Below are 10,094 nucleotides of genomic sequence, written 5' to 3' on the forward strand. Positions count from 1 at the left end.
GGCCTAGGGGTCTGCATGCTGCGGGCTGGGGGCTGGGGGAGAAGGAGGGCCTTGGTCTTTTGTGTCCTAGGTGGTCTTCCTTTTGGACAGGCTCCTGGTAAGGGGGAGGAGGCCTGGGCAAGGTGGAGGCAGGGCCCTGGCCCTTCAGCCACAGGCTCTCCGTCCTCAAGGCCTGTCATTCAGACAAACTTTCCCATTTCTATCCTCCTCCCTGGGCTGGATCCCACAAACCTCTGCCCCTAAACCTTTACCCAGCATGGAGCCCACGACGGAAGCCCCTCTTCCTGGGCCTTAACCCCCCAGGCACAGGCCCCAACCTGATGCTTCCCTCCCCAAGAGCCCCCTCAACCCCAGCCTGGAATGGCCCACTTGCCACACCCTAAGGACCTCGGAGTGCTGGCCTTGCCCCTTCCGCCCATCCAGGGGCCCAGACTCCTCAGGAAACAGGCGCTGGACTACTGGGTCAGCCAGGCAGAGGCCTCCCCTCGGAGCACCCAGGTGCCCAGGCCCCTGCCCTGTAAGACTGTGCCACCTGTAGCGGCCTTCACACACCTGTGAGTGCACGTGTCTCTGCACGTTTGTGCATTGTGTGTGTGTGTGTGTGCAGGTGCGTCCATGTGCTCTGGGGGGCTTCCATGCACCTGTGTGTGCACATGAGTGCATGTGTGCGTGTTTGTGCATCGTGTGCGTGTTTGGGCTTGTGCGTGCATCTTTCCTGTCTGTCTCCCCTCAAGCCTTGGGTGGGGCCTTGTCCCAACTCCACAAGCGTGGAGACTCTGCCAGGTTCCCTGACCTGCCCAAGGTCATTTATTCATTCACAAAGTGTTTCCAGGGAGCTCAAGCATCTGCAGGCACGCCCTCAGACAGCGGTGAGCAGCTAGGAGGAATCGGGGGACTTGGTCAGTTCCATCCCTGGAGCGTGGGCCCACCCAGGCGTGTAGGCCAGGCAAGGGCGCTGGGCAGGAACTGAGCTGGGGTGGGTAGGTTGGGTAGCAAACAGGCAGAACCTGGTGCTGGCTCTGAGGTCCAAAGCCCCTACACCCCTTGGTCCCACTTCTACCTCTGGGGAGTAGCCACCAAGCTTTCGACACAGGTCTGTCCATCCTTGCTCTCTCTTTCCCCATGCAAGCCTGTCTGGACCCTGACTGGGGCTGGGGTGGGGTGCTACGGTCACCTCCCTGTGACAGAAGGTCCCAGCAGAGGGCACCAAAGCGTGGCGTCCCACCTCGGGAGGACGCCAGTGTCAGTCCTTGCACAGGCTGAAAACCCAGAAGCTTTCCCAGGAACTTTCTCTCGCCTCCCGGCCCTGCATAGCAGGCTCCACCTCTGACCGTGGCTACCAGGCATGTCCTTGGAGGCCCAGCATCGGCCCCCACTCTTCCCCTTGCCTACCCCATGGAGGCCCTACAGCCAGTGCCCACCCACCCTTTCTGCCCCTCAGGCCTCCTGACTGCTCTGGCAAGGGCGGCCTGCCTCCACCCCAGGGGCTTAGCACTTCCCGTATCTCCTGCCCCCTGGCCTGACGCGGCCCCTGCCCTCCGTGGGGAAAATAAGTAGACAAGCACCTTTGCAAGCACACCAATACGCGTCCCCCTTCTCACCTAGCAGAGCTGGGAGGACAGGGGCTCTGCCCAGTGACTGTGTGTCCCCACTACAGAATGGAGCATGTGGCCAGGCCCAGCACAGGGATGATGAATGAATGCAGACAAGGTGGTAGCCACCCAATGCCCAGGCTGCCCACCCCAAAGCTGTCTTCCTTGCCACCCTGGCAGGGCAACTGGGTAAGGGTCAGCTCTGGGGCCACAGGGTGCAGGCCTGGGCCCCTGGGGAGTAGACACAAGGACCTGCAGACCCTCCCCCGGGACCAGTCCTCAGGCCCTGGCAAGTCCCTGACCACAAACAGGCAGGTTGAGTCTAGAAGAATGTGTGGGTGGGGCAGCTGGGTGGGCGGTGGACGGGGCCTCTGGGCCCTGTTGCTCTCAGCTGCCCCCTCCCTCTGTCCCACTTACCGTTGTGGGGCGGAGTAGGGGGCCTTGGCTTGCCCCACACCCCTGCCCCAGGCCTGCGGCAGGCAGCCACCCCCTTCCCTGTTTCTGTCCCTCCCCACAATGTCTGCGCAGGTACATGTTGAGATGCCAGCAATGTGAGAATCAGCAGCACAGGGAATCCCCTGGCCAGAGGCGGGGCCCAGCCCATCTGCCCTTTAGGCCCCGCGAAGTGCCGGAGGCTGGGGTCAGGGGTGAGGTGGGAGGCCCAGGAGCTGCCCTTTTCCCTGCGGTCAACATGACCACAGTGAGCTGGGGACAAAAGGCCCTTATTCTCTTCAGAGGCCTGGAGTGTGCGGGGGAGGGAGAGTGCGAGGCGCGGTGGGGGCAGGGTGGCGCCTGCAGAGAGCAGTGCCCCTGGGTTTCCGGGAACCCCCTCCACCTGCCCCTGGACAGGCAGGCGGAGTGGGCCAACTCTGGGAAGTGATGTGCAGGGGACTCCCAACTGGGCCAAGGCCGTGGGGGGCAGGGCCAGACTGCTCCTTCCTCCTGGTCCCCAGGACGCCAGGACCGGGCTGGGCCAGCGGGGAGTGGGGAAGGGTGAAGCCTGGGGGCCAGGGCTTGCTCTGTCCTTCTCTGTCTGTTCCCCTTCAGAGGGGAGCTTTCCGGGCCATTATGCTTGTGCTTCCTCTGGCGTCTGCCTGGAGCACAGGCCTGGCCCTGACCCCACACCCTGGGGACTCGGTCTGCCATGTCTTCCCCGAGGGTGGCGAAGGACACAGGAGGTGCTGACAGCAGGGTGGTGGGCAGGAGCAGCATCTCGGGAGGCAGGGTGCCTCGGGCCGGGGTAGGTGACAGCCTGGCGTGAGCAGCAGAGGTGGCAGGGCAGAGCTGAGCAGGAACCCCTGGCCAGGGCAGCTGGCGGAACTCGGGCCAGGCTGGGTAGAGGCTCCAGCTGACAACAGAGACTGGGCCCCATCCTGTCCCTTCTCTCTGTGACGGAGAGGCTGGGGCGCTGAGGGCGGCTGCTTCCTTGAGGGCCTGCGTCACAGCCAAGAAGACCCACTCAGTTTTTCCAGAAGGGACGGAAAGTTCCCCGTCAACCCAGCAGCACAGGCCTTGGTGTGACTGTGGGCCCGCCTGCAGACAGGAGTGGGGTACAAGCAGGGAAGCCGCTGCCTTGTCGTGGGGGACCCGCCATGGCCCAGCTCCTGCCACGGGCCGTGGGTGCCTAGAGGGACGGAGGGTGAACCCAGAGGTGTTCGCACGTGTGTCCGCGGTGGGCCGCCCCGGGCCGGGGCTGTGGCTGCCTGAGGGTGGTCTCCCCTCGCAGCCCCATCTCCTTGGCCGCCTTGGTGCACCTTTCTTGCTGGGGGGTTGGGGGCCAAGCGGGGTCTCTCTGGGCATACACCCTGGGCTTGGGGTCCAAGCCTCCTGCTCCCCCCACAGGGCTCAGGCGGAAGCGCCAGGCAGGTCCCGGTCCCTGCCACAGCCTGAGGTCGGTGGAACGGAGCCAGCGCAGCCACTGCCAAGATTCCCGGGGAGGGGCGGGGCGGCGGGGACACGGCTCTCCGCTGGTTCCTGCTTCGGCTCCTCAGGCTCAGCTGAGCCGCTTCCTTTTTTAGGCAAAGTGGAGCTCGGCCTGCCTCACGGCCGCCCAGCCGGTCGGCATCTCACCTGCCAGAAAGGGAGGAAGGAACACCACTGAGTCCCATCCGTCCTCCTCCGAGAGCATCCTCTGGGGAGGGTGGCGAGGGAGGGGACATCCCGGTGGAGATGCCCCCCGAGCTGCACAGAGAGGAGTGGCTGGAGAGGGCAGTGGTACCCCACAGGAAAGTGTCTTAGGAGTGAGGGGCGAGGCTCTCCTGGACCTCAGCTCCCACCCGGGGGACACTGCCCCGCCCCACCTAAGGGCAGGAAATCTGCCCCTTGGGATGCCCCCTGCATTCCAGCTGCCTCAGGTCCCAGGACACAGGACCCAGCAGTGAGGCCCCTCTAGAGGGGGCTCAAGGGAGTTGCAGGGGGTCTGTCCGCAGTCCTACTGTTTGACCTCAGCCCAGGCCTGGGCCCCTTGAGCTGGGTATATGGAGACAGCAATAGGCCTACCATGGTCGCCCTGGACAGGGCCTGAACGGGCCATCCCCAGCTCCCATGCCTCTTCCTCCAGGAAGTTAGGTGGGGTGGGAGTTTTTTGTTTCCCAAGAAGCCCCCGCTTCAAATGTCTCAGGCTTCTGTCCTACGTCCAATGCCTTGCGTCCTTTCTAAGTTCAGCCCCTCCAATCCCTGTCGGTCAGTCCTTGGGGACACAGGTCCCAGCCCCCGGACACTTCCCCCTCCCCAAGCCCTGTGGTTGAGGCCAGGGCCAGGGCCTAGTTGGTGGTTCGTTGTTCTTATGTCGCCCCCACCCTCTCACACCCACTGGGTCCTCTTGGGCCGGGCCTCAGGGACTCCCAATCCAGCGGAGACATGGGCGGTGGACTTGGGGATGACCGGCTTGGTGGCTCCGTGTCCGAGCATGTCGGGGGCAGGGGACAGGGGGCAGGGCACACCATGCAGCCTCACGGCCGGATGGGGAGACTGCGGTGTCTCTGTGCATACACGGCTACGAGTGTGTGTCGCTTTCGCATCTCGATGAGCACTGTGTGTTGCTGCGCGTCCGGGTGCCTCCACGCGCTCCCCCCCCCGCCGCCCCCTCGCCTCCGGAGTCTGCATCTGGGCACGCGGCTCAGTGCGCAAACCGGGGCGGGGCCTCACGTGGGGCGGGGCCTCGACGGGCGGGGTTTCCAGGGGGCGGGGCCCTGGTCCGGCCGGTGCGCAGGCCGGAGTTGCCGCCCAGGAGGAGCGAGCGGCCAGCGGAGACCGAGCGCCCCCCGTCCCGTCGCGCGCGATGCTGCCCTGGACGGCGCTGGGCCTGGCCCTGAGCCTGCGGCTGGCGCTGGCGAGGAGCGGCGCAGAGCGTGGTGAGTGCGGCGCTCGGCGGGGCCGGGCTCCGGCTCCCCCTGCAGCCCCCGCTGCCCGCGCGCGGCCGTCGCTCCTCTCCCGCGGCCGCGGGTGGGCGGGTGGGCCCAGGTGCCCCAGGCGGCTCGGCCAAGCGCAGGGACGTGGGGGCAGCCGTCTGCCCCGTCGTCTCTGCCTCATCGTGGGGCCTGGACGGGAGGGGGAGGTGTTTGTCTGGAAGGCGGCCCCTACCTCAGTTTCCTTCTCCTTGGAATAACCCTTAGAAGAGGGGTGACAGGAAGGTTGGAGTCGCCCCACTGGATTGGAGAAAACCGAGGCCGCAAGGCCCAGACCAGAATTGAGATGCCCCAGTGCATGGCCCAGGGGTGCAGGAGCCGATCCTTCCCGGCTCTCAGGGGTACCGGTCAGGAAGGGGGAGGCCCGGGAGGCGGTGGTGGGACCCTCAGTCTGCTGCATCAGGTAACTTGCTTCCTGAGTCCAGATGGAGCAGTGGACGGGGCCAGGGCAGGGATGACATCACCACAAGTGGGGTTAAGACTCCAGCCTGGCCATCTGGGCTGTGGGAGGGGCCGCAGTGCTGTCTCCCCCACCCGCCCACCCCGCGCCTTCCTCCCAGCTGCTTTGCACCCCCTCCCCCATGGCCCACCTGTCGCCTTACCTAGAAGCTGGGCTCTGTGGCTGAAGTCCAGGCTGGGGGAGCAGCCCCCCCAGCCCAGTGGATCCACCTGTCACTCCTGCGGACGGGTCAGGACCCTTGGCCCAGCCCTGTGGGCCAGCTGCTGAGGAGAGAGCGTGGGGACTCCTGGGGGTAGCTAGCTCTCCTTCACAGCTGGGAGGTGAGCCCAGGGAGCACCCCGGTAAATGGCCGGCGTGCAGAGCTGGGACCCACTGAGAGTATGGGCCTCTCGTGGGCTCAGGACCCCTCTGCCCCCCAGGACCTTAGGGGTGGGACTGAGCAGGCTTTCAGGGCCTACTGTCCAGCTCAGGAAAAGCTCAGGCCCTGGAGGTTCCGCCCCAGGTGTGGGGCTGTCTGGCGGCCACTACCTGGGGCTGAACCCTCCCCGTCTCCCCCAGGTCCCCCAGCGTCAGCCCCTCAGGGGGACCTGCTGTTTCTGTTGGACAGCTCGGCCAGCGTGTCTCACTATGAGTTCTCCCGAGTTCGGGAGTTTTTGGGGCAACTGGTAGCACAACTGCCCCTGGGCCCCGGGGCCCTGAGTGCCAGCCTGGTGCACGTCAGCAGCCGGCCACACGCCGAGTTCCCCTTCAGCCAGCACAGCTCAGGTGCAGCTGTCCAGGACGCCATACGTGCAGCAGCCCAGCTCATGGGCGACACCAACACTGGCCTGGCGCTGGCATATGCCAAGGAACAGCTGTTTGCTGAAGCAGCAGGTGCCCGGCCGGGGGTGCCCAAGGTACTGTTGTGGGTGACAGATGGCGGCTCCAGCGACCCCGTGGGGCCCCCAATGCAGGAATTGAAGGACCTGGGTGTCACCGTCTTCATCGTCAGCACGGGCCGCGGCAACCTCCTGGAGCTGTCCGCCGCCGCCTCGGCCCCTGCTGAGAAGCACCTGCATTTCGTGGATGTGGACGACCTACACATCATCACTCAGGAGCTGAGCGCCTCCATTGTCGGTAGGTGGGATGACAGAGTCTGGGGGACCCCAGCAAAGGTCCAGGAAGAGAGCTGGAGTGAGACTGGGAGGACCTCGTGTGTCTGGAGCAGGGGCCAGGGGTGAGGGACTGTGCTGCTCTCCAGGGCTTCCTCAGGGAGGTGACCACTGCGTGCCCCACCAGCTGGGCTGTGGAGGGACACAGGGGCAGGCCTGTGTAAACAACTCTGGGGGGGTCTCTCTGCTGCCGGGCTGGAGGCCCCACGGAGGAGGGACGGAGGCTACACCGGGGGGATGTGGCTCCGTGGAGAGGAAGAGGAAAGAGGTTCCAAGCCCGAGGACTCTGTGGATGGGCAGCATGTGCTTCTGTCCACGTGCCAGGGCCCGCCGTGCTTGGAGAGGGGGCCAGGTCAGGAGGGGCCAGCCGGCCCCCCATAAAGCAGGGGGAGGACAGTTACACGGCTTTGAGCGGGTCTGCACTGCAGGCCGTTGTGGGGATTGCTGGAGAGGAGGCTGGACCAGGGAAGGCCTGCTGCAAACCCCCTAGACTTTCTTCTGGACCCCTGACCCAGTCACCCCATAGGCTATGCCTGTGGGTGAATCATCTCCCCGAAACCGGAAGGGGTTGCTCTGTGGGCTGTCGAGAGGTAGAGGGTCCCCTAGTGCTCCAAAGACTTCCTCCAGGGATGCCTGGCCCCCGGTTACCCCAGGTCAACCACTGTAGCTGAGCCTGCGAGGGATAGCAGGAGAGAAGCAAGCACTTGGACAGGGAAACCGGAGGCTGCGGAGCAGTCAAGTCCGGGCGGGGGGCTCCTGGGACTGGGAGTGGGAGTGAGTGTGGGCGGCAGGCAGGAGAGTGAGTGCTGGCAGGGCCGGCCATTGGGACACCCAGCATTACAGGAGAAAGCATCAAGATGGGACCGGCTTAACCGTGCCAGACATGTATCAGCCATACCTCTCTGCATGGTCACTCAGATGGCTCAGGAGTAGTGCATGTTTTGGGGTTCCACTTTGGGAGGGGTCACACTCTCCTGCAGACATGAGGCAGGCAGCATCCCCAGCCCCAGGTCCAGCTGCTCCTGGAGTTGGCATGTCTCGCTGCCCCTCAGGGCATGTCCTGGCTGCACTGGTAGCAGGCCTTCGCCTTGACTCTCCAGAGCTAAGCTGCCCCCAGACCCTGTGCTGGCCACTTGGGCTGAGTTGGGGGCTGGCGCTCTGTTCTCAGACACCACCTTGGGCCCTGCCACCTTTGAGGGGACCTGGTCTAGGACTGGGTGGGAGATGGCTGAGGTAGCTTCCCACTGGTCTGGGTTTGGGGCTGAGGCAGGCTCCTCAGGGAAGCTCCTGATGGGGCCAGAAATGGGGGTGCTGCACGCCTGTCCTTCCCCCAGCCCCATAATTCTTCTGCATATTAGCATCTGCTGGGCGTAGCTGAGGCTGGCCTGGCTCCCGGCGCTCTTGTTCCTTGCATCTCCCTGGTGGGTGGACCCTACCCCTGCCTCTGCTCTCAGGGTCCTCCCTGAGTCAGCAGTCAGGGACCCAGGCCTGGGCGTGAGGAGGCAGGCGACCTTGGTTCCCTGATCTCCTGCGCCACCTGCAGATGCCATGCGGCCACAGCAGCTCCGTGCCTCTGAGGTCACGTCCAGTGGCTTCCGCCTGGCCTGGCCACCCCTGCTGACGGCTGACTCGGGCTACTATGTGTTGGAGCTCGCACCCAGCTCCGAGCCAAGGACCGCGCGACGCCAGCAGCTGCCGGGGAACGCCACGGGCTGGGCCTGGGCAGGCCTAGACCCCGACACGGACTACGACGTGGCGCTGGTGCCGGAGTCCAACGTGCGCCTCGTGAAGCCGCAGCACCTGCGGGTGCGCACGCTGCCGGGTGAGGCTGGGCACGGGGGGCGCGGGGTTGGGCCAGGCCGAGAGGGGCGCAGGGGGACGCGGGGGCGCGGAGGGAGCGGCCAGGCGCGGCCCCCACCCACTCACGGGCGCTTCCCCTGCAGAGGAGGCCGGGCCGGAGCGCATCGTCATCTCGCACGCCAGGCCGCGCAGCCTGCGCGTGAGCTGGGCCCCGGCGCTGGGCCCGGCCGCCGCGCTCGGCTACCACGTGCAGTTCGGGCCGCTGCGTGGCGGCGCGGCGCAGCGCGTGGAGGTGCCCGCGGGCCGCAACAGCACCACGCTGCAGGGCCTGGCGCCCGGCACCGCCTACCTGGTGACCGTGACGGCGGCCTTCCTCTCCGGCCGCGAGAGGGCGCTGTCGGCCAAAGCCTGCACGCCGGAGAGCGAGCGCAGCCGCGTCCCGCGCCCCCCGCCGCCGCCCGGGGCGGGGGGCCGGGGCCCATGACTGGCCGCCCTTGCCACTCGAGGGCCCCTTCTCCCGAACCCGGCGGGAGAGGCGCCCGCAGCCGAAAACAGGGTCTCGTCCTGGGGGTCGGGGGTGCGGGCTGGGCCTTTGCTCCGCGGTGACTCCGCGTGACCCCCCCAGTCGGCTCCTTGCTCCGTCGCCTGCCGTCCAGGACCCTCCAACTGCGGCTCTGGCAGCAGCGCTTGCCATCGCGACCCCCTCCCGTGCCCGGCCCGCAGCGGTCATTCGGTGGTGTCCTTTGGGCAGGACTTAAGGGGGAGATGGATGGGGAGCCTGGGGGCGGGGTGAGAACATCGGACCCAGGATTGGCCCCGGCCCAGGACCAGAGGGCGGCCGGCCGGCCGGACCTCCCACTTGTGTGAAGGGCCCGTCCCTCTGGTGGCGAGAGGCGACATTGTCTGAGGGAGCTTGGTCCAGCTGGCCACTCAGGTCCTGGATGTTGACAGATGGTGGACAGGGCAAGGGGAGGAGCTGACTCCAGCTGGGTCCCAAGGGTTCCTGAGGAGAAAGGGTGTGGCAGAGGGCCAGGAGGTTGACGGTGTGGTCTGTGGCTGGTGAGAGGAAGGGGTCTTCACAGGATGCTCGGCTGGTGCAGGGGCAGGGGCTGCCCAGGGACAATGGCCCTGCCTCCCTGCCCAGGACCCTGCTGGGCCCACTACAGACATCTTTTGGGAGGACCAGAGCCTGGCACTCCTGACCCTGGAGACACACTGGCAGGGGGCCTCCCCTTGCTTCTGGGTGGAGGCTTCCATGCCGGGGGTGGGGATAAGCAGGGTTCCCCTGGGTCGGTTCACCCCAGTGATTCTCTGCATCTTCTCGTCCCCTCCTGTCACAACTTACTATCCTGGAACCACCAGCCGAGTCCCAGGGGCAGGCAGCACGGCTGTCCCTCAGCCACCAGGCGCGTCCCCCTCTGCCTCTCCCTACTAACGTCCCGCACTTTAAAATAAAGTAAACCAGCCGTGAACCGAGCTGCGCAGTGTCCTTGCCATGCTTTCTGACTTGTCAGAGCCCAGCCCCCGGAGAGGGCCCGGGTGGGGGACCCGTGGTGGGCCTGCCATGCTGGGGAAGAGGAGGGGCGCCTCCTGTGCCCCCCTCCCTGTGCCGCGCCTCTTCAGAGGGCCCTGGCAGGTGTCTGTGGGCCGGATTCCGTGCTGTGGATGGGGCGGTCGGATCGCG

The 10,094-nt window shown here is 66.2% G+C and overlaps 1 protein-coding gene across 1 annotated transcript; it reads left to right on the forward strand.

Moving 5' to 3' along the window:
- The first annotated feature begins 4,790 nt into the window (after positions 1 to 4,790).
- VWA1 (von Willebrand factor A domain containing 1) lies at positions 4,791 to 9,886 on the forward strand. The gene is made up of 4 exons (XM_039876844.1): positions 4,791 to 4,945; positions 6,018 to 6,575; positions 8,154 to 8,432; positions 8,554 to 9,886. Exons 1-4 carry the CDS (start codon positions 4,873 to 4,875, stop codon positions 8,892 to 8,894), a joined length of 1,251 nt encoding a protein of 416 aa, XP_039732778.1. The 5' UTR covers positions 4,791 to 4,872; the 3' UTR covers positions 8,895 to 9,886.
- The last annotated feature ends 208 nt before the right edge of the window (positions 9,887 to 10,094 follow it).

Source organism: Pteropus medius, unplaced genomic scaffold, assembly GCF_902729225.1.
Source record: "Pteropus medius unplaced genomic scaffold, Ma_sr-lr_union100, whole genome shotgun sequence".
Lineage (NCBI taxonomy): Eukaryota > Metazoa > Chordata > Mammalia > Chiroptera > Pteropodidae > Pteropus > Pteropus medius.